Genomic DNA, 20,524 nt, shown 5'->3' on the forward strand with positions numbered 1-20,524 from the left:
AGCAGGTTCAGAGAAGGGCAATGGAGCAGGTCCAGAGAAAGGCAATAGAGGAGGTCCAGAGAAGGGCAATGGAGCAGGTCCAGAGAAGGGCAATGGAGCAGGTCCAGGGAAGGGCAATGGAGCAGAGAAGGGCAATGGAGCAGGGAAGGGCAATGGAGCAGGTCCAGGGAAGGGCAATGGAGGAGGTCCAGGGAAGGACAATGGAGGAGGTCCAGGGAAGGACAATGGAGCAGGTTCAGAGAAGGGCAATGGAGCAGGTCCAGAGAAAGGCAATAGAGGAGGTCCAGAGAAGGGCAATGGAGCAGGTCCAGAGAAAGGCAATGGAGGAGGTCCAGGGAAGGGCAATGGAGCAGGTCCAGGGAAGGGCAATGGAGCAGGTCCAGAGAAAGGCAATAGAGGAGGTCCAGGGAAGGGCAATGGAGCAGGTCCAGCGACGGGCAATGGAACAGGTGAAGGGTCTGGGGAGCAGGGCCGGTGAGGAGCATCAGAGGGACCTGGGGCTGTTCAGCCTGCAGAAGGCTGAGGGGAGACCTCCTCGCCCTCCACCACCCCCTGACAGGAGACGGGAGCGAGGGGGGAGGTTCAGATTGGAAACCAGGTTGAAAAACCCAACCCAACGCAAGCCAACCAAACGCCACTTTATCGACGGAGCGCTGACACGCCGCACCAGGCTGCCCGGGGCAGCGGCGGCGTCCCCACCCGCGGAGGGCTTTCCACGCCGCCCGCAGCTGAGCGCTGACAGCGGCTGGCTGAGCGCTCGCGCGCCCCCCGCGCCGGGCCGCCGCCATCTTGGCGGCGCCGGCCGCCCCGCGCCACGCGGACGCGCGCCCCCGCCCGCCACGACCGTGGCGGGCGGGGGGCGCGCGTCCGCGTGGCGCGGGGCGGCGCGAAGCTGAGGGGGCCGGCCGGCCACCCGCTCGGCGCCTGCGCAGCGCGCCCCCCGGCGGCGCGGAGGGGGGCGTGTGCGGCGGCGCATGCGCGGTGCGGCAGCCGGCGGGCTGAGGGCAGGCCGGGCGCCATGGCCGGGTACAGCGTGGAGGAGCGCGCCGCGCCTCACAGCCTGGAGTACCGCCTCTTCTTCAGTGAGGCCTTGCCCCTCGCCCTCGCCTCTCTTCGGCCTCTCGGGGGAAGGGGGGAATGGGGTGGGAGAAGCTTTGGGGGGGGGGGGGGGAGAGGTTTGAGGTGCCCGCCTCACCTGGGGGGAGCATCCCGCCTCAGGTCGGTAGGGGCCCGGAGGGTGTCCCGGTGAGGCGGGGTCTGACTCGCTGCCTCTCGCCTCGCAGAGGATGCCGCCGGCCGGTACATCTCCCCCTTCCACGATATCCCCATCTACGCGGATGCCGGCAAGGTAAGAGGGACACCGAGGCAGGTGGCTGAGGTGGCCTCGCTGGGGGCTGGGCCTGGAGCCTGAGCGGCATCTCGGTAGCTCTGTAGGCCTGGGGATACCCAGAGGAGGCTCCCAGGTCCTTAGAGCTGGCCTGGGGATACCCAAAGGAGGCTCCCAGGTCCTTAGAGCTGGCCTGGGGATACCCAGAGGAGGCTCCCAGGTCCCTATAGCTGGCCTGGGGATACCCAGAGGAGGCTCCCAGGTCCCTATAGCTGGCCTGGGGATACCCAGAGGAGGCTCCCAGGTCCTTAGAGCTGGCCTGGGGATACCCAAAGGAGGCTCCCAGGTCCTTAGAGCTGGCCTGGGGATACCCAGAGGAGGCTCCCAGGTCCCTATAGCTGGCCTGGGGATACCCAGAGGAGGCTCCCAGGTCCTTAGAGCTGGCCTGGGGATACCCAGAGGAGGCTCCCAGGTCCCTATAGCTGGCCTGGGGATACCCAGAGGAGGCTCCCAGGTCCCTATAGCTGGCCTGGGGATACCCAGAGGAGGCTTCCAGGTCCTTAGAGCTGGCCTGGGGATACCCAGAGGAGGCTCCCAGGTCCTTAGAGCTGGCCTGGGGATACCCAAAGGAGGCTCCCAGGTCCTTAGAGCTGGCCTGGGGATACCCAGAGGAGGCTCCCAGGTCCTTAGAGCTGGCCTGGGGATACCCAGAGGAGGCTCCCAGGTCCCTAGAGCTGGCCTGGGGATACCCAGAGGAGGCTTCCAGGTCCCTATAGCTGGCCTGGGGATACCCAGAGGAGGCTCCCAGGTCCTTCTGTTGCCTCTTAGTAGGAGCACCTAAAGCATTGCCAGGTCTTGCAAAGAATGAATTCCCTTTCCCCTTAGTCACAGCCTCAGGGAGAGTGATGTGGGGGAAAGGGTGGATCATCTCCTTTTGCTCTTCATGTCTGAGATACAAGTGGTTGTCTGGAACTTGCCCCTGAGGTCACAGCAAAGGGGGTTGGGTTAAAAGAATCAGCAGCATTTAGCTCAATATTTACATGCACACCTCTTTGCAGTATTGTGGTGTTCAGGCTGGAGTTTTGACTGCAGTAAGGCTACTTTCTGCCTGCAGCATCAGCAGCTACTGAACATAGAATCATAGAATTGTCAGGGCTGGAAGGGACCTCAAGGCTCAGCCAGCTCCAACCCCCTGCCATGGGCAGGGACACCTCACACCACAGCAGGTTGCTCACAGCCACATCCAGCCTGGCTGCAAACACCTCCAGGTAGGAGGCTGCCACCACCTTCTACAGAAGGGGAGGATATTAAATTCTGGCTGCAGCAGCTGCTGGGAGCCTCTTGCCTCCCTCTGTGGTGCAGATGAGGGAACCTGCCACATGCAGTGCTGCAGGGCTTTCACATCCTTCCAGCAGCTACTCCAGTTCAGCTGCTCTGAGTCACTGCCTGAGACACCCCAGGAGACCAAGGCAGCTGTATTTCAGCTGTCACTGAGTGCTTTTGCAGTGGAGGCTTGGGCTCTCTGACTCCTTCCCTTTGTGGCTTGTCTCTAACTGGGGGGGGTGTTATTTAGCACATATTAAAAAGCTCTGCAGCCTGGGAACTGTGGTGAGTGAACTGTCTGGATGTGCCTTCTCCTGTGCCTTGGGAGGTGGAGAGTGGCCATGGGAAAGGAAAAATGGGGGGGGGGAGAAGAGTATGCAAAATGGAGAGCTGAAGATCTAAGGGGTAGCTGCTGGAGCTCTGAAGTGTTGAGGGTGTGCTCTGGCAAGGGTGAGGTGGCTCTTGCCTGCTCAAGGGGGGACAGCTGATTGTGAGGAGCAAGGGGAGCAGTGAAGCAGTTTCTGCATCCCAGTGGGAAAGCAGAGCTCAGATGCAGGTGTCTGCAAGGTACCTGGGACAAGGGAAACCCAGCTGAAACTGTGCTCTGCAAACACAGAGCAGGAGGGGGTGTGTGGGTGAGGAGGGTTTCCACGGGCTGGGAATGATTAACAGGGGAAGCTGGGCTACTGGTGTGCCTCCAGGCACTTAGTGCTGCTTGCCAGAGTCCCCCTGGGGCTAATGCTGTTTGCCAGGGCATTAAGAGGAGCAAGTAACCACTGCAGGTCACAGCCCCTGAAGTTACACAACAAGGCTGATCACATTAGCCCTCTGTCTGTGGCTGGAGCTCCTCTCTGCAGAGATTTCACTCCTTACTTAGCTGCTTCGTTACCAGCTGTGGTAGGGAGCCCAGCCTGGAGCAGAAGGTTGTCTTACCCTGTCTAGGCTCCTTGATCTTTATCCTTAAGATGCTGAGAGGATTGCAGGGTGGTTTGGTGCTTGGCTTTTTCCAGTCTGGTGCTGGGGTGTGCTGACCTTGCCTGTTCCTGTGCCCCTTGCTATGGCAAAGGAGTGACCTGGGGCTACTCGCTGGGTGTCTGTGGGGAAACTGCAAGGCTGGCAAAGATGCACCCCCAGGTCACCTTTCCTTGCCTGCAAAGCCAGCACTGACTGCCTCAGGCCTTTCCTGCACTTACTTAGAAATCAAAGCAGCATTTTTACATCTGGACTACAGTCCTGGGACCAGTCTTGTTTAACATCTTTGCCACTGACATGGACAGTGGCACCAGGGGCACCCCAGTGAGTTCACTGACAGCACCAAGCTGTGTGGTGCAGCAGACAGGCTGGAGGGAAGGGATCCTTCCAGAGGGACCTGGACAGGCTGCAGAGCTGGGCCCAAGCCAACCTCATGAGGTTCAACAAGACCAAGTGCAAGGTCCTGCACCCGGGTCAGGGCAATCCCAGGCACTGATACAGGCTGGGCAGGGACTGGCTGGAGAGCAGACCTGGAGAAAAGGCCTTGGGGGTGCTGGGAGAGGAGAAACTTAGCAGGAGCCAGCAGTGAGCACTTGCAGCCCAGAGAGCCAAGCAGAGCCTGGGCTGCAGCAAGAGAAGTGTGGCCAGCAGGGCCAGGGAGGGGATTCTGCCCCTCTGCTCCACTCTGCTGAGACCCCACCTGGAGTACTGCATCCAGCTCTGGAGCCTCTGTGCCAGGAAAGATCTGGAGGTGCTGGAAGGTATCACAGTATAACTAAGGTTGGAAGAGACCCCAAGGATCATCAAGTCCAACCTGTCTCCACAGACCTCATCACTAAACCATGGCACCAAGTGCCACATCCAATCCCCTCTTGAACACCTCCAGGGATGGGGACTCCACCACCTCCCTGGGCAGCACATCCCAAGGGCCAATCTCTCTTGCTGGGAAGAACTTTCTCCTCACCTCCAGCCTAAACCTCCCCTGGCACAGCTTGAGACTGTGTCCTCTTGTTCTGCTGCTGCTTGCCTGGGAGAAGAGACCAACCCCCTCCTGGCTACAACCTCCCTTCAGGGAGTTGGAGAGAGCAAGAAGGTCTCCCCTGAGCCTCCACTTCTGCAGGCTAAGCAACCCCAGCTCCCTCAGCCTCTCCTCACAGGGCTGTGCTCCAGACCCCTCCCCAGCTTTGTTGCCCTTCTCTGGACACCTTCCAGCAGCTCAACCTCTTTCCTAACCTGAGGAGCCCAGAACTGGACACAGGACTCAAGGTGTGGCCTAAGCAGTGCAGAGTCCAGGGGCAGGATGACCTCCCTGCTCCTGCTGGCCACACTGTTCCTGATGCAGGCCAGGATGCCCTTGGCCTTCTTGGCCCCCTGGGCACACTGCTGGCTCATGTTTAGGTGGCTGTCAATCAGCACCCCCAGGTCCCTCTCTGCCTGGCTGCTCTCAGCCACTCTGACCCCAGCCTGTAGCTCTGCCTGGGGTTGCTGTGGCCAAAGAGCAGCCCCTGGCACTTGGACTTGTTGAATGCCATCCTGTTGGCCTCTGCCCATCTGTGCAGTCGGTCGAGGTCCCTCAGCAGAAAGGTGTCCAGAGCAGGGCCATGAGGATGAGCAGAGGGCTGGAGCTGCTCTGCTATGGAGACAGACTGAGAGAGTTGGGGCTGTTCAGACTGGAGGAGAGAAGGCTCTGAGGAGTCCTTCCAGTATCTGAAGGGGGCTACAGGAAAGCTGGGGAGGGGCTATTTGGATGTTGGGTAGTGATAGGACTGGGGGGATGAAGCAAAACTAGAAGTGGGGAGATTGAGATTGGATGTGAGGAAGAAGTTGTTCCCCAGGAGGGTGGTGAGAGCCTGGCACAGGCTGCCCAGGGAGGTGGTAGCAGCCTCCTGCCTGGAAGAGTTTGCAGCCAGGCTGGAGGTGGCTGTGAGCAACCTGCTGTGGTGTGAGGTGTCCCTGCCCATGGCAGGGGGTTGGAGCTGGCTGATGTTTAAGGGCCCTTCCAACCCTGACAGGTCTGTGACTGTGTGCATGAATGTTGAGCCACTGTGGCAATAAACTCCTGCTAGGGAGGGTGTGGGCAAAGTCAGTGATGTAACAGCACTGCCTGCACAAGAGTGATCCACTTATGGTGCAGCACAGGTGCAAGGGATTTTTGCAGTGTAAGGCTGCTTAAGGTGGGGATTAGGAACTTGTCAGGGCTGGGGAGAGAGGTTTGTCTTGACTCAAAGCCATCACCTCTTCAAACAGCAAGTGTTAAGGTTCAAGCTTGGAATAGATTGAAGAGGAGACTGACACTGAGCTCTCAAGAGGCCTCTCAGCCCAGCTAGAGTCAACAGGAGCTGTTCTTAAGCATCACCTCTAAACCAGAGTCCAGGATGTGGCTTTGTTTCTCTCCCAGACTTCTGTTCTCACACCATGCTGCTGCTGAGGGCTGCTTCTGTAGCAGTGTCAGCTTAGAGAAGCTCAAGCATCTCTCCTTGCTTCAAGTGGGACTAGCATATTGGAGTGGGATGTTCCAGGTTGTTCAGAGCCAGGTGCCTGACTCCTGTAAGCCTTGTCCCTTCTGTGTTGTCAGAGTGGCTCTTGCTGGAGCATTAAGTTCTTTGTGTTTTAATAAGTATGTCTTGCACCTCATTTACATCCAAGGTGCCTTTGATTCACTTAAACCTTCTGTTCTGTAGCCTGGGGAGGTGATGATGTCCCTTGGTGGCAGCTGATAGAGTGTGGGTAACCTCAGCCTGGCTTTTCCTGGTGTCTTTAATGTGATTCAGCCTGGAGGTGACATGCAGCTGGCTGGAAGGCCAATGGCATCCAGGGCTGCATCAAGAACAGTGTGGCAAGTGGTTTGAGGGAGGTTCTCCTCCCTCTTTACTCTGCCCTGCTGAGGCCACATCTGGAGTGTTGTGTCCATTCCTGGGCCCCCCTGTTCAAGAAGCACAGGGAGTTGCAGGAGAGGGTACAGCTCAGGGCTATAAAGATGCTGAGGTGTTTGGAACATCTCTGTGGTGTGTTTCTTGGAGGCTAGGAGAGAGCAGACTGAGGGGATCTCACCAGTGGTATTAAATACTTCAAGGGTGAGGTGAGGAGCACGGAGCCAGTCTGCTTTCAGTGGTGGCAGTGGCAGGACAAGGGGCACCAGGCACAAACTGGAATGTAAGAAGTTCCATCTGAGCATGAGGAGGAGCTTCTGTAATTGAAGGGTGCTGGAGCCCTGGAGCAGGCTGCCCAGAGAGGTGGTGGAGTCTCCATCTCTGGAGGCGTTCAAAACCTGCCTGGATGTGTCCCTGTGTGACCTCCTCTAGGTGAACCTGCCTTGGCAGGGGGAGGTTAGACTCTGATGATCTACAGAGGTCCCTTCCAACCCCTAACATTCTGTGACTTCTACAAGGAGAGGCTGAGGGAGCTTGGAGGAGTCTGAGGGGTGACCTTATAAAGCTGTGCAGGGTGAGTGCCCAGAGGCTGGAGCCAGGCTCTGCTGGGTGCTGCCCAATGCCAGCACAAGGGGCAGTGGTGGAAGCTGAGGCACAGGAAGCTCCATGGGAACAGGAGGAAGATTTTTCCCCTGTGAGGGTGACAGAGCCCTGGAACAGGCTGCCTGAGGGGGTTGTGGAGTCTCCCTCCCTGGAGAAACTCAAAACCCACCTGGATGTGCTCCTGGGTTGGACTGGGTGAGCTGCTGAGCTTCCTTCCAGCCCCTAACGTTCTGTGGTTGTGGGACTCCTATGAACTCAATCAGAACTGGCACTGGGGGGGAAGAGACACCACGAGAAAGCAGCAACAGAGGGAAAACGTTCTGCAGTGTCTGTGTTTGCTGTGTCATTGTCTGTGTTGCCCAGGGTGGGCTGGAGATTGCTCCCTGCTGACTGGTGTCTTGCTTTCCTCAGGACGTCTTCAACATGGTCGTGGAAGTTCCTCGATGGACCAACGCTAAAATGGAGGTAACAGCAGGACTGTTCTTAGCCTTTAGTGCTTGAGCTGACTAATCAATGCTTGGCTTTGCTGAGTCTCTCCTCCTCACCTCCACCTCCTGGAGCAGAGTGGTTTCCAAGTGCTCTGTAAGTATTTGCTCAGTGCCTGAGCCGTAGTGCGCAGGCCGAGACGTGCGGAGCTCGGAGCTCACAGAATCACCATAGATGGCTTGAGTGGGGAGGGGCCTCTGAAGGTCACCTAGACCAACCCTTCTGCCATGGGCAGGGACACCTCCCACTAGACCAGGTTGCTCAAGGCCTCAGCTTCCTGGCCTTGAACACCTCCAGGGAGGAGGTTTGTATCTACATCTACTGAAACTATATCCCAGGAGGTGGCAATGGAACGGGAAACGGAGTTGTCTGATACCTGCTCTTGGCCTCAGGGACAGCTCCTGATCACAGGATGTCAGGGGATAGAAGGGACCCCCAGAGATCATTGAGTCCAAGCACAGCACACACAGGAACACATCCAGATGGGTCTGGAAAGTCTCCAGAGAAGGAGGCTCCACAGCCTCCCTGGGCAGCCTGCTCCAGGGCTCTGGAACCCTCACAAAGAAGTTCTTCCTCCTATGCCGTAGCTTGTATCCATTAACCCTTGTCCCTTCCTGCCATGAGTGTCATGCCAAGGTTTTCTCCTCACTCCTAGAAGCAAAAGCACTTTCAGGTTGCCCTTCCTGCAAGCATCCATTCTTGTGTCGTAATTATTCACAGAGAGTCCCAGAGGCATGGAATTGTTTGGGCTGGACTCTCTAAGGCTGGGTCCAAACCTCCTGCCTTGGCAGCCAGCAGCCAGCTTTGTTACCTGAATAAATAATGTAATGATTGCTTGGGGATTTTTCTTAGCAAAGCAGAGAGATTTCTGTCACTTCTCTTTCAGATTGCAACAAAGGATCCCTTGAACCCCATCAAGCAGGACGTGAAGAAGGGAAAGCTGCGCTTCGTAGCCAACGTGTTTCCCCACAAGGGTTACATCTGGAACTATGGTGCTATCCCACAGGTATCTCCTGGGGGCTCATCCTTTCTGCTGGGGAGAAAGCAAGGGTTTGACTTTGAAGCAGAGGGAGGCTTGCTGCCAATGCTGTGAGCAGGGGGAATGAGCAGTTGCTGCTGGTAAGGTGCCTGCTGTGTCACTCCTGTCTTTGGCCACTGGGCAGTTTGGTTGGACAGCAGCTGGCAGCTCCTTGTCTTTGGCTAATGGAAGCTGTCACCACACAAGATGAAGGTTCATCCCAGTGGGCAGCTAGCAGTGCAAAGCCTTCAGTTCTTTCTTGATGAAGCATTAAAGAGGTGAAGTTTTAAACTGATGGTACAGGATCATTGAATGGTTTGGGTTGGAAGGGACCTTGAACAGCTGGTTCTGACCCCCTTGCCATGGGCAGGGACACTTCCCACCAGCCCAGGTTGCTCAAAGCCTCATCCAACCTGGCCTTGAACACCTCCAGGGAGGTGGCAGGGTTTTGGGGTACAGCCCTTAGGTTGAATCTTTACAGAAGATTCTTTTAGGCATTGGATTTGGCCAATGAGAAACTGAACAGATCTGAAGGCTTTATCTTTCCTGTTTCTGCCCATCTGACTGCTCAGAGTCTAAACCACACAACCAGACTGCATGGTGGGAGATGTCCTGAGTTTAGTGTTGGGTTTGAGAGGGGCTCTCAGCAGTCTAGAGGACATGTGAGGCAGGTTACCTGCATCTGCACAGGCAGGCATTGCTGAAGCAGCTGGTATGGTGGGGGCAGCAGACAGTGACACCTGGACATCTGTCTGTGTGCAGCATGAGCTCTTGACTGACCTGGTGATGCCCTGGGAAGAGCATTCCTTCTTTTTCTCTCTCACCAACCTTAAAGGTAGAGGCTCCTTAGGGTGCATATAGGCACAGTGTCCTTGCACTCCTGACCAGGAGCTTGTTTCAAGCAGGTTACTGTTTTTTGGAGACATAGCTCAAGAGCTTTCTAGAATCCTGTCTTCCATCTCCTGCTCCCCACTCTGGGGGAGAAGCACAGGGACTCTGCACTCTTGTCACTGCTCCAGCACCACAGCATGTCTGTAGTTCCTTAATTAAAGAGAAACAATACACCCTGCCTTGTCTTCACCTCTGTCAGGCTGCTATCTGGAGTTCAGGAAGTGTCTGTTAAGAGATGACTTGAGGACAGGAACAGGCAGCCAGCCAAATCACTAAGAGTCCTTTATAGATGTGAACTTCACCTTTGTGCAGCCATGGGCCTGGAGGAGTAAGTCTGGAGAGCTGCTGGGAAAAGTGTTGGTGGTGGGAGGGGGCAGCTCACCCTTGGCAAGATGAGACCTTTCATCTCAGATTCACTTACTGCCCAGAAAGCAAATCACATCCTGGGCTGCAGCAAGAGAAGCACAGCCAGCAGGGCCAGGGAGGGGATTCTCCCTCTCTACTCTGGGGAGACCCCACCTGGAGTACTGCATCCAGGTCTGGAGCCCCTAGCACAGGAAGGATCTGGAGGTGCTGGAAGGTGCCCAGAGCAGGGCCATGAGGATGAGCAGAGGGCTGGAGCTGCTCTGCTATGGAGACAGACTGAGAGAGTTGGGGCTGTTCAGTCTGGAGAGGAGAAGGCTCTGAGGAGACCTAATTGTGGCCTTCCAGGATCTGAAGGGGGCTCCAAGAAAGCTGGGGAGGGACTTTTGAGGGTGTCAGGGAGTGATAGGACTGGGGGGAATGGAACAAAACTACAAGTGGGGAGATTGAGATTGGTTGTGAGGAAGAAGTTGTTCCCCAGGAGGGTGGTGAGAGCCTGGCACAGGCTGCCCAGGGAGGTGGTGGCAGCCTCCTGCCTGGAGGTGTTTGCAGCCAGGCTGGAGGTGGCTGTGAGCAACCTGCTGTGGTGTGAGGTGTCCGTGCCCATGGCAGGGGGTTGGGACTGGCTGAGCCTTGAGGTCCCTTCCAACCCTGACAGCTCTGTGGTTCTGTCATTCAAACCACGTTTGCAGGCAGACAAAGGCCGGAGGGCCGGCACCGGGCGGGCCGGCACCATCTGCATCTTGGAGGCCACTGCATGCCTGAGATCATAGTTGAATTGTTTTGTTGGACAAGGCCTCTGAGATCATCAAGTCGATGAACCTGCTCTTTGCTTGCCCTTGAGAGCTTGCTCCTGTGTGGGGGTTGGTTTGTGTTTTGCAGACGTGGGAGGACCCAGGCCACCAAGATGAGCACACCGGCTGCTGTGGGGACAACGACCCCATCGACGTCTGCGAGATCGGCAGCAAGGTGAGGCAGCCTGCCATCCACAGTCAGCTAGCCTGAGGCACCATGCACTGCCCACCTCTGCCTTTTCACTTCCCTCCTCTAGCTTCTGGAGCTGCTTGATGATTTCCTGAGGCAGAAGCCAAGGCTGATAAGCAGCAGCTGATCCTGTGGCCCCCTGCTGCTCTGCCGAGCTCTGGCAGCTTGTGCCGGCTCCTGGGGTGCAGCACTACAGACCACAAGGTCATTGTCCTTGCAGGTCTGCTCTCGAGGGGAAGTCATCAAAGTGAAGGTGCTGGGCACCCTGGCACTGATTGATGAGGGGGAGACAGACTGGAAAGTAATTGCTATCAATGTTGAAGACCCTGAGGCAGACAGCTATAATGGTAAGTACCAGGTGAGAGGAGCAGGCTTTTAGTGTCTCTCCCTTGAGAGCCTGCAAGAAACCTTCCAGTCAGGATATAGGCTTGTTCCTTCTGTGCCAGGGCATTAGCCCCTGGAAGGACAGCAGGACAGGGTGTTATCAACCCCACAGCAAAACATTTGAAGGCTGTTTGTCCCAAATTGTCAGTCCTCTGCCCAGCCTGGCATCTCAAAGTGCCTGTGCAGCCTGTCCCCTTGAGCAGAAGGAAAGGGCTTGTCCAGTGAGTCTCTAACCAAAGCTGTCTCATGCCCCTGGGGACACTTGGGATATACTTGGAAAACTGACTCTCCCATGCTGATATTCACTCTGGGTCTTTGCTGTACCCTGTCTAAAATGCTGCTGGAGGAGCAGCTGAGAAGAGCAGGGGAGTTGCTCACAAAAATCACAGAATCATTTAGTTTGGCAGATGAGATTGAGAGCAGCCCTGCAGAAAGGGACTTGGGGGTGCTAATGGATGAGAAACTGGATGTGAGCCACCAATGGGCACTGGCAGCCCAGAAGGCAAAGGACATCAGAGAGGTGATTCTGCCCCTCTGCTCTGGTGAGACCTCACCTGGAGGTACTGTGTCCAGCTATGGGGCTCTCAACACAGGAAGGACATGGACCTGCTAGAACAGCCCCAGAGGAGGGCCATGAGGATGATCAGAGGGCTGGAGCACCATTCCTATGGGGACAGGCTGGGAGACTTGTGGTTGTTCTGTCTGAAGAAGAGAAGGCTCTGGGGAAACCTTATAGCTGCATTCCAGTAGCTGAAGGGGACCTGTGGGAAGGCTGGGGAAGGGCTGTTTAGAAGGGCCTGTGGTGATAGGATGGGAGGCAGTGGTGTCTGAAGCAGGGTAGATTGAGGTTGGACACTAGGAGGAAGTTCTTCAGAATGCCAGTGATGAAATACTGGAACAGGTTGCCCAGAGATGTGGAGGCCCCATCCCTGGAGACAGTCAAGGTTGAACTTGATGGGGCCCTGAGCAGCCTGATCTAACTGGAGACATCCCTGCTTGCTGCAGGGGGTTTGGACAAGATGACCTTTGAGGATCCCTTCCAGCCTCATGCATTTTGTGATGCTGTGAGGGAGTCCATTAACCTTTCCCTACCAAGCCATCTCCCCTGGCACCACACCTACCCAGCTTCCAAACACACCCAGGGATGGTGCCTCAGCCACTGCCCTGGGCAGCCTGTGGAATGCCTGCAGCTGAGGAGCTTGTGTTACTGGTTCTGGCTCACAAACCTTCTCTTCCTGCCTAGATATCAGTGATGTCAGAAGGTTGAAGCCTGGCTACTTGGAAGCTACAGTGGACTGGTTCAGAAGGTACAAAGTACCTGATGGAAAGCCAGAGAACCAGTTTGCTTTTGGTGGCGAGTTTAAGGACAAGGTAGGATGGCTTTGCTTGGTCCTGAGTGTGCAGGGACACCCTGCCCACACAGATGAGCTCAGGGTGCATGGGGACAGCAGGGAGTGGCTGTTGAGGGGAGTTTTTCTGGGGCTGCTGAGAGCTGTCTTCATTCTGCTGTTTTCTAGTCTGCTTGCTTCCAGCCTAGGAATACTAGAAGGAACAGCAGAGGGCAGTAGCCCTGCTGCTCTTGGGTATTCTCCCTGGAGGTGTTCAAGGCCAGGCTGGGTGAGACCTTGAGCAACCTGGTCCAGTGGGAGGTGTCCCTGCCCAGGGCAGGGGGTTGAAACTGGATGGCCTTTAGGGTCCCTTCCAACCCAAACCATTCCCTGGCCTCCATGTGGGATCACTCCAGGGTGGGGAGCATCCAAGATGGGAAACTCCAGGTTTATTTGCTTTGGCTCTGGAGTAAGGGGTGCCTGGCAGCACTGGTTGCTCACTGGCTTTGTTCAAGTGCACCCTGGTGCAAGTGAGTTAAGTGGAGGGGTTAAAACACTTCTGCCCTCAGGTGTGAAGTGTTCCCTCACACCTGAGCCAGGCTTTGTCTTGGCAGTTGCTCCTCCTCTTCTTGTTGGTGGGTCAGATAACTCACTGCTCCTGAGTGGGTTAAACCCTCCTGCACCTTCCTTCTGCCAGTCCTGCTGGGCCCTGAGCTGGTTAGTGAGGAGACTCAGCTCCAGGAGGGGTGCAGAGGAGGGAAAGGAAGGGGTGAGGAGCTAAAATGGAAGTCATGGAACTTGTCCCACGTGGTCAGATGGCTGCCCCTCAGGGTGGGAGAAACCAGAATGGAGGCCAGGGTGGAACACAGGGACAAAGAACCTTGCACATGTTCCTGCAGTGGTTTATTTGGCTCCCTGTGGTAGCACACCAGGATATTTATTGCTGCTGCTCATGCTAACAAAGAGTTGTGTGGCTTCCTTCTCCAGCTGGCAGGTGAAGGCCTGAACATGCACTGCTGCTTTCTTAAGGGAAAAAGCCACAACAGGCTTGGCAGCAGCTGCTTGGTGGAGTAACTGAGAGGCTTCCTGTTGATCTAGCTGAATGATGGGCTTGGAGGGGAAGAGAGCTCCCAGCTGGCTGGAGATCAGCTCACTGCTGGAGACAAACTGAGTGGGAGGAGCAGTGGGGTGGAGGTGCACTGGCCCAAGACCACAGTGTCTGTGTTTGGTTTCTTCTGGCCTGGATGGGTGACCTTGGTGTGTCCTCCCATCTCAAAAGTGAAGTCTGTGTCAGCAGCAGTGTGCCCAGCAGGACCAGGGCAGTGATTGTCCTGCTGTGTACAGCACTGGGCAGGCCACACCTTCAGTACTGGGCTCAGTTTGGAGCCTTCCCTACAACAAAGACTTGGAGGTGCTGGAGCAGGGCCAGAGAAGTGCAGCAAAGCTGGTGAAGGGGGAGGAACAGGTCTGGTGAGGGCAGCTCAGGGACTTGGGCTGGTTTATCCTGGAGAAGGGGAGGCTGAGGGGAGAATAGAATAGAGAATAAGCCAGGTTGGAAGAGACCTTCAAGATCATGGTGTCCAACCCATCAACCAACACAACCCACCTGATCAACTAACCCATGGCACCAAGCACCCTATCCAGGCTCCTCCTGAACACCTCCAGGGATGGGGACTCCACCACCTCCCTGGGCAGCACATCCCAATGGGCAATCACTCTCTCTCTCTGTAAAACTTCCTCCTAACCTCCAGCCTAAATCTCCCCTGGCACAGCTTGAGACTGTGTTCTCTTGTTCTGGTGCTGGCTGCCTGGGAGAAGAGCGCAACCCCCTCCTGGCTCCAACCTCCCTGTAGGGAGTTGGAGAGAGCAAGAAGGTCTCCCCTGAGCCTCCTCTTCTGCAGGCTAAGCAACCCCAGCTCCCTCAGCCTCTCCTCGCAGGGCTGTGCTCCAGACCCCTCCCCAGCTTTGTTGCCCTTCTCTGGACACCTTCCAGCAGCTCAACCTCTTTCCTAACCTGAGGAGCCCAGAACTGGACACAGGACTCAAGGTGTGGCCTAACCAGTGCATTGTACAGGGGCACAATGACCTCCCTGCTCCTGCTGGCCACACTGTTCCTGATGCAGGCCAGGATGCCATTGGCCTTCTTGGCCCCCTGGGCACACTGCAGGCTCATGTTCAGCCTACCATCAACCAGCACCCCCAGGTCCCTCTCTGCCTGGCTGCTCTCAGCCACTCTGCCCCCAGCCTGTCGCTCTGCCTGGGGTTGCTGTGGCCAATGTGCAGCCCCTGGCACTTGGATGTGTTCAATCTCATGCCCTTGGCCTCTGCCCATCTGCCCAGCCTGTCCAGGTCCCTCTGCAGAGCCTCTCTACCCTCCAGCAGATCAACTCCTGCCCCCAGCTTGGTGTCATCTGCAAACTTACTGCTGATGGACTCAATGGCCTCCTCCAGATCATCAATGAGGAGATTGATCAGGCTGGGGCCCAGCACTGCTCCCTGGGGCACACCACTGGTGCCTGGCTGCCAGCTGGCTGTGGCACCATTCACCACCACTCTCTGGGCTCAGCCTCCAGCCAGTTCCTCACCCAGCTCAGAGCTGCTGTCCAAGCCAGGGGCTGACAGCTTGGACAGAAGTTTGCTGTGGGGGACGGTGTCAAAGGCCTTGCTGAGGTCCAGGCAGACCTCATCCACAGCCTGCCTCACATCCCCCAGGCAGTCACCTGGGCATGGAAGGAGCTCAGGTTGGTCAGGCAGGACCTGCCCTGCCTGAATCCATGCTGGCTGGGCCTGAGACCTTCTGGCTCTCTACCACTGCCTGCAAGGAGGTTGGAGTGAGGTGAGGGTTGGTCTCCTCTCCCTAGTAACAAGTTACAGGACAAGAGGAAATGGCCTCGAGTTGCACCAAGGGAGGTTTGGGTTGGACATGAGAAGAAACTCTACTGAAAAGGTCCTCCAAGACTGAACAGGCTGCCCAGAGAGGGGGCTGAAGAAATAGCCATGTAGAGCTGGTGCTGAGGGACATGGTTTAGCACTGGAGTTGAGAGAGAATGGTTGGACTGGATGATCTGAAAGGTCTCTTCCACCCAAACCAATTCTCTGATTCCAAACCAACTTGTGTTGTAAACTCCTCTGTTGTGCCCTGGGAGGCTGCTGCAGTTCCCACAGGGCTCAGGGGTGGGAGAGGTCTCTGAGTCCCTTGCCAGGTCAGACTGTTTAAAATCAGCTTACAAAGCCAGGCTTCCCTGGAGCTGGTGCTGGGAGGGTGCTGCAGTGCTTGCACACAAGGAGGGCTTTGCTCTTGTCTCCTGCTGCAGGACTTTGCCATCAGTGTCATCAGGAGCACTCACGAGCACTGGAAGGCGTTGGTCGCGAAGAAGGCTGACGGAGGGGAGATCAACTGGTGGGCTCCTGGGGGGGGAGGGGTGGGCTCCTATGGGGGGGAGGGGTGGAGGAGCCTCCTGGGGGAGGGTTGGGCTCCTGGGAGGGGGAGAGGTGGGCTCCTGGGGGGGTTGGGATAGTGGGGGAGGGGTGGGCTCCTGGGGGGGGCGTGTTGTGCATGGTCCTTTTCCCACAACATATCACCCTGAAGCCCTCTTTCCTCAGAGCTGCCATGCTGCTGTTAGCTGCTGGCTGTCTCCTCCCATCTTTCCCCTTCACTGAATCACAGAGCTGTCAGGGTTAGAAGGGACCTCAAGGCTCAGCCAGTCCCAACCCCCTGCCATGGCCAGGGACACCTCACACCACAGCAGGTTGCTCACAGCCACCTCCAGCCTGGCTGCAAACACCTCCAGGCAGGAGGCTGCCACCACCTCCCTGGGCAGCCTGTGCCAGGCTCTCACCACCCTCATGGGGAACAACTTCTTCCTCACAGCCAATCTCAATCTCCCCTCCTCTAGCTTGCATCCATCCCCCCATGTCCTCTCACTCTCCAACACCCTCAAAAGTCCCTCACTTTGGCAACTGGCTCCATGACCTTAGCACTCCATGATTTGATGCTCTTGGGGGAGAGGTTTGTCTTTCAGCTTCTCATGAGCAACCCTTCTCTTCTAGCACAAACCTGACTGTGTCTGACAGCCCTTTCTGCTGCAGTCAAGAGTGTGCAAAAGCTACTGTGGATGCAGTAAGTACAAAGTGGATTGTCCAACCCCCAGCCTTGAGTCTGTCCTAACCCCCAGGATGATTTGTGTGGTACCAAACCCTGCCCTCACTGTGTGAACAGCTTGCTGTATGCTCAGAGTGTTTGGGATGACTGAACACAGCACCTGTTTCTGGTTAAACAGGATGGATGTGGAACCAGACAAGTGTTCCTCAAGAGGCTTCTTGCCCTAAGTCATCTAGGAGATGGAATCCCAAACAGAGTTTGTGTGAAGAGCTGAACTTCATCCTGGCTGTCAGCTGTTCAGGGTTTTAACTGTTTGGTCTTCCAAGAGCTGCACAGGTCACTGAGATGAGGAGGTCTTGGTTCCTGAGTGTTGCAGCCAAGGACAGTGCCTGCTTGGCAATGAGAACCTCCCAAGTTCCCAGGGTAGTGCTCCTGTCTACTCACAGGACTTAACTCTGTCTCCCTAGGCTTGGGAAGTAGCAGTGTCTTGGCTTCAGAAGTGCCTGAATCCTCTGGTGGTATCCAAATCACTCTAGGTTTTCCCAAGCACAGCCCTGCAGGAGGATGTCACCAGCTGAGGACCCTTCTCTGCCTTTGGTTGTTAAACATCAAGTGGAAAGCTCCTCAGAGGAGATTTCAGGAGTCCTTTGTTCTTCTATTGCACCATCAGACTGCAAGTTTAAACAAGGCAGGCTGCCTGCAGCAGGATAGAGGCTGGAGTGGTAGCTGCTTGTGGTGAGAAGCAGGGGGCACTGCAGCCTGTCCTTGTTCCCCAGGAGGGTGTGAGAGCCTGGCACAGGTTGCCCAGGGAGGTGGTGGCAGCCTCCTGCCTGGAGGTGTTTGCAGCCAGGCTGGAGGTGGCTGTGAGCAACCTGCTGTGGTGTGAGGTGTCCCTGCCCATGGCAGGGGGGTTAGAACTTTGAGGATCCTTGAGGTCCCCTCCAGCCCTGACAGTTCTGATTCTAGAAGTTAATTATTTCAGTCCCTGTGCACAGTAAGTCCTTGTGCTGATGTCTTGAGGGACTAAAGGCTACCCCAAAGGCAGGGTGAGCTGCAGGGAGGTGCAGACAAGCTGCCCATGGCCTCTCCAAGCCAGGCACGCTGTGACTAAATGGTCTGGTGCAGAGAAACGCAGTTCTTGGTGGCACTTGGGCTACACCAGATGCTTTTGTGTGCAGAAGCAGCTTTGGGGGGTCAGCTGCCCCTGCTGCCCCTGCTGCCACATGGGCAGGGCAGAGGAAGAGGAGGAGGTGGTCCCTGGCAGGTGGGCCTTCCAGGATCTGCAGGGGGCTACAAGAAAGCTGGGGAGGGACTTTTGAGGGTGTCAGGGAGGGATAGGACTGGGGGGGATGGAGCAAAACTAGAAGTGGGGAGATTGAGATTGGATGTGAGGAAGAAGTTGTTCCCCAGGAGGGTGGTGAGAGCCTGGCACAGGTTGCCCAGGGAGGTGGTGGCAGCCTCCTGCCTGGAGGTTTTAAGGTCACCCTGGATGTGGCTGTGAGCAACCTGCTGCGGTGTGAGGTGTCCCTGCCCATGGCAGGGGGCTGGAGCTGGCTGAGCCTTGAGGTCCCTTCCAGCCCTGGCAGTTCTGTGAGTCTGTGTCTAGTGAGCTTCAGGAGTGAGGTCAGCCTCTCTCAGCTGCTTCCTCCTTCTCGTTTCAGGCACCACCCTGTAAAGCTGCCAACCCCATCCCACCTGAAGGTAAGGCTCAGGGCCCATGTTTGCTTTCCATTATTGAGTGGAGGCTTCCCCACAGGAGCTCCCAGCAGGAAACAGGAAACATCTTGCCTGGTGGCTGGGTGTGGCTCTACCACCAGGAGGAAAATTGGACCTTGTTGGATCTCAGTTGTGTCTGTACTGCTGTTGGGTTCCTGAAGAGCTGCTGTGGTAGCCATACCTCCTTGAGGCAGGCAAATGAAAGGTGTCCTCCATGGCATGGTGGTTGGAACTAGATGATCTTGAGGGCCTGGAGGCCTCAGTACAGGAACCTGGACCTGATGGAGAGGGTCCAGAGGAAAGCCATGAAAATGCTCAGGGGGTTGGAGCAGCTCTGCTGTGAGGACAGGCTGAGGGAGCTGGGGGGGTGCAGCCTGGAGAAGAGGAGGCTCTGGGGAGACCTAATAGCTTTCCAGTACCTGTAGGGGGGTACAAGAAGGGTGGGGAGAGGCTGTTTGCAAAGGCCTGCAGTGACAGGGCAAGGGGCAATGGATTCAGACCAGAGAGGAGCAGATTTAGAGTGGATGTTAGGAACAAGGTTCTTTAGTATGAGGGTGGTGGAACACTGGAATTGGTTGCCCAGGGAGGTGGTTGAGGCCTGGAGGCACTCAAGGTGAGGCTTGACAGGGCTCTGGGTGGTGTGGTCTAGTTGAGGATGCCCCTTGCTACTGAAGGGGGCTTGGACTAGATGACCTTTGGAGGCCCTTCCAACCATTCTGTGATGCTATAGTGGTAGGTAGGACACCTGAGGTGCCATACTTTACACTAGAAGAGATCAGATTTGTGGCAGGCCCTGAAAGAGCTGCACTGCAGAGGCCTGGAGGGCAGTGATAGCAGGAGAGCAGGTTTAGTTCCTCCAAGAGAGGTTCCATCAGTATCCTCACAGGCAGGTGTCAGTCACCTCTTCAGTGCTTCATTTCCTGCTGACCCACCAACAGGAGGTCTGTCACTCAGCAGGTGTCCACTGAGAGCTGGTAGTGAGCCTTTGCACACCTCACTGGGCCGTTGTCCTTCCCCATGAGGTGGCAACAACCACACAAAGTCTGGACAGTGCCAGGGACAAGACCCTGTCACAAGGCAGTGATGGTGGTGAGAGCCCTCAGAGTGTGGCAGAGAGGAGCTGGGCTGTGGCTTCCAATCTTCTGGTGGGTAATGATAAACCTGCAGAGCAGCTCATGTCTTGTGTGTGGGCATGGAGGTTGGGAGGCAGAATGACTTGACCTCCCTGAGTCAGCTGAGCCAGAGCTGAGCTGGCTCTGGCCTGTGGCGCTCACCGCGGCTGCCTCGCGCTCGGTGACTCTTTAGGAAGCCAAAGGCGCAGACGGAGCCCCACAGGAGCCTGTTGGGCTGTTGACAGGAGTGGGAGGAGGCCCTGCAGTGGAGGTGATGCATGCAGCACCCTGGGACTGCTTGGTGAGTGGGTGGCTACCAGAGGACTAACCCCCTGTGGGGCTTTGTTCTGCCTCACACAGTCGACAAGTGGTTCTACTACCAGAAGAACTGAGGGCCGCGGACGGGCGGCGGGGAGACAGCCGCGTCCTCCCCGCCCCGGAGTCGGCCGAGCATAGACCAGAGGAGTAGCTTCAGTGTCAACCAGAAGACCTTGCCTGCAACAATTCCTGATGTAGAAGTCCTTGTCTAGCAGTGATGTGTCTGCTGCATCGAGGTCTGGTGGGGCCTAGAGCACCTAACTGATGGAGGGGAAGCACGCTGCTGGGCCTGGCCGTGCGGTGTGCTTTGTAAGCGCGACCAAGGTCGCTCACCTGGTACGTGGCTGGATGCTGGGAATAAAAACTACTGACACTAGAGCCTGTGGGGCTGCCTGTCCTCCCCCTCCCCCACCAAGGGATGCCTGTGCACCCTCAGATGTTGACTCCTCTGCTGGGGGGGGGGGTTGGAGAAGGATTTGGTTTTGCTTAGCCAGTGGGGATTAGATGAGTGGACAGTGAGGTGAACTGAGATCTGGCCCCAGGACAGAGCTCAGATCAGTGAGGCAGTCCAGTTGGAGTCCTAGGGGTAACCCCCACAGGTCAGGACCAGGCCAGTCTTGTGCAGCATCTTCATCAATGGACCCAGATGAAGTGGACCCTCAGGCAGTTTGCTGATGATACCAAACTGGGAGGAGAGGCTGACACCCTGTCAGGCTGTGCTGCAATT

The 20,524-nt window shown here is 56.5% G+C and overlaps 1 protein-coding gene across 1 annotated transcript; it reads left to right on the forward strand.

Annotated features, from left to right (window-relative positions):
- Positions 1-991: 991 nt before the first annotated feature.
- On the forward strand, positions 992-20,095 carry PPA1 (inorganic pyrophosphatase 1). The gene is made up of 11 exons (XM_054174683.1): positions 992-1,082; positions 1,284-1,348; positions 7,507-7,560; positions 8,468-8,587; positions 10,736-10,822; positions 11,058-11,184; positions 12,465-12,592; positions 15,864-15,949; positions 16,600-16,669; positions 18,313-18,352; positions 19,840-20,095. The coding sequence occupies exons 1-11, from the start codon at positions 1,019-1,021 to the stop codon at positions 19,869-19,871; spliced, it is 873 nt and encodes a 290-aa protein (XP_054030658.1). The 5' UTR covers positions 992-1,018; the 3' UTR covers positions 19,872-20,095.
- Positions 20,096-20,524: the final 429 nt, after the last annotated feature.

Source organism: Dryobates pubescens, chromosome 30 (genome assembly GCF_014839835.1).
Source record: "Dryobates pubescens isolate bDryPub1 chromosome 30, bDryPub1.pri, whole genome shotgun sequence".
In the NCBI taxonomy this organism is placed as follows: Eukaryota; Metazoa; Chordata; class Aves; order Piciformes; family Picidae; genus Dryobates; species Dryobates pubescens.

Excerpts from the sequence above, each read along its gene's own strand:
- PPA1 (XM_054174683.1), top strand. The coding sequence starts at position 1,019 with ATGGCCGGGTACAGCGTGGAGGAGCGCGCCGCGCCTCACAGCCTGGAG. Across the intron at positions 10,823-11,057 it reads TCTGCGAGATCGGCAGCAAG|GTCTGCTCTCGAGGGGAAGT; the intron begins GTGAGGCAGCCT and ends TTGTCCTTGCAG. Across the intron at positions 15,950-16,599 it reads GACGGAGGGGAGATCAACTG|CACAAACCTGACTGTGTCTG; the intron begins GTGGGCTCCTGG and ends CTTCTCTTCTAG.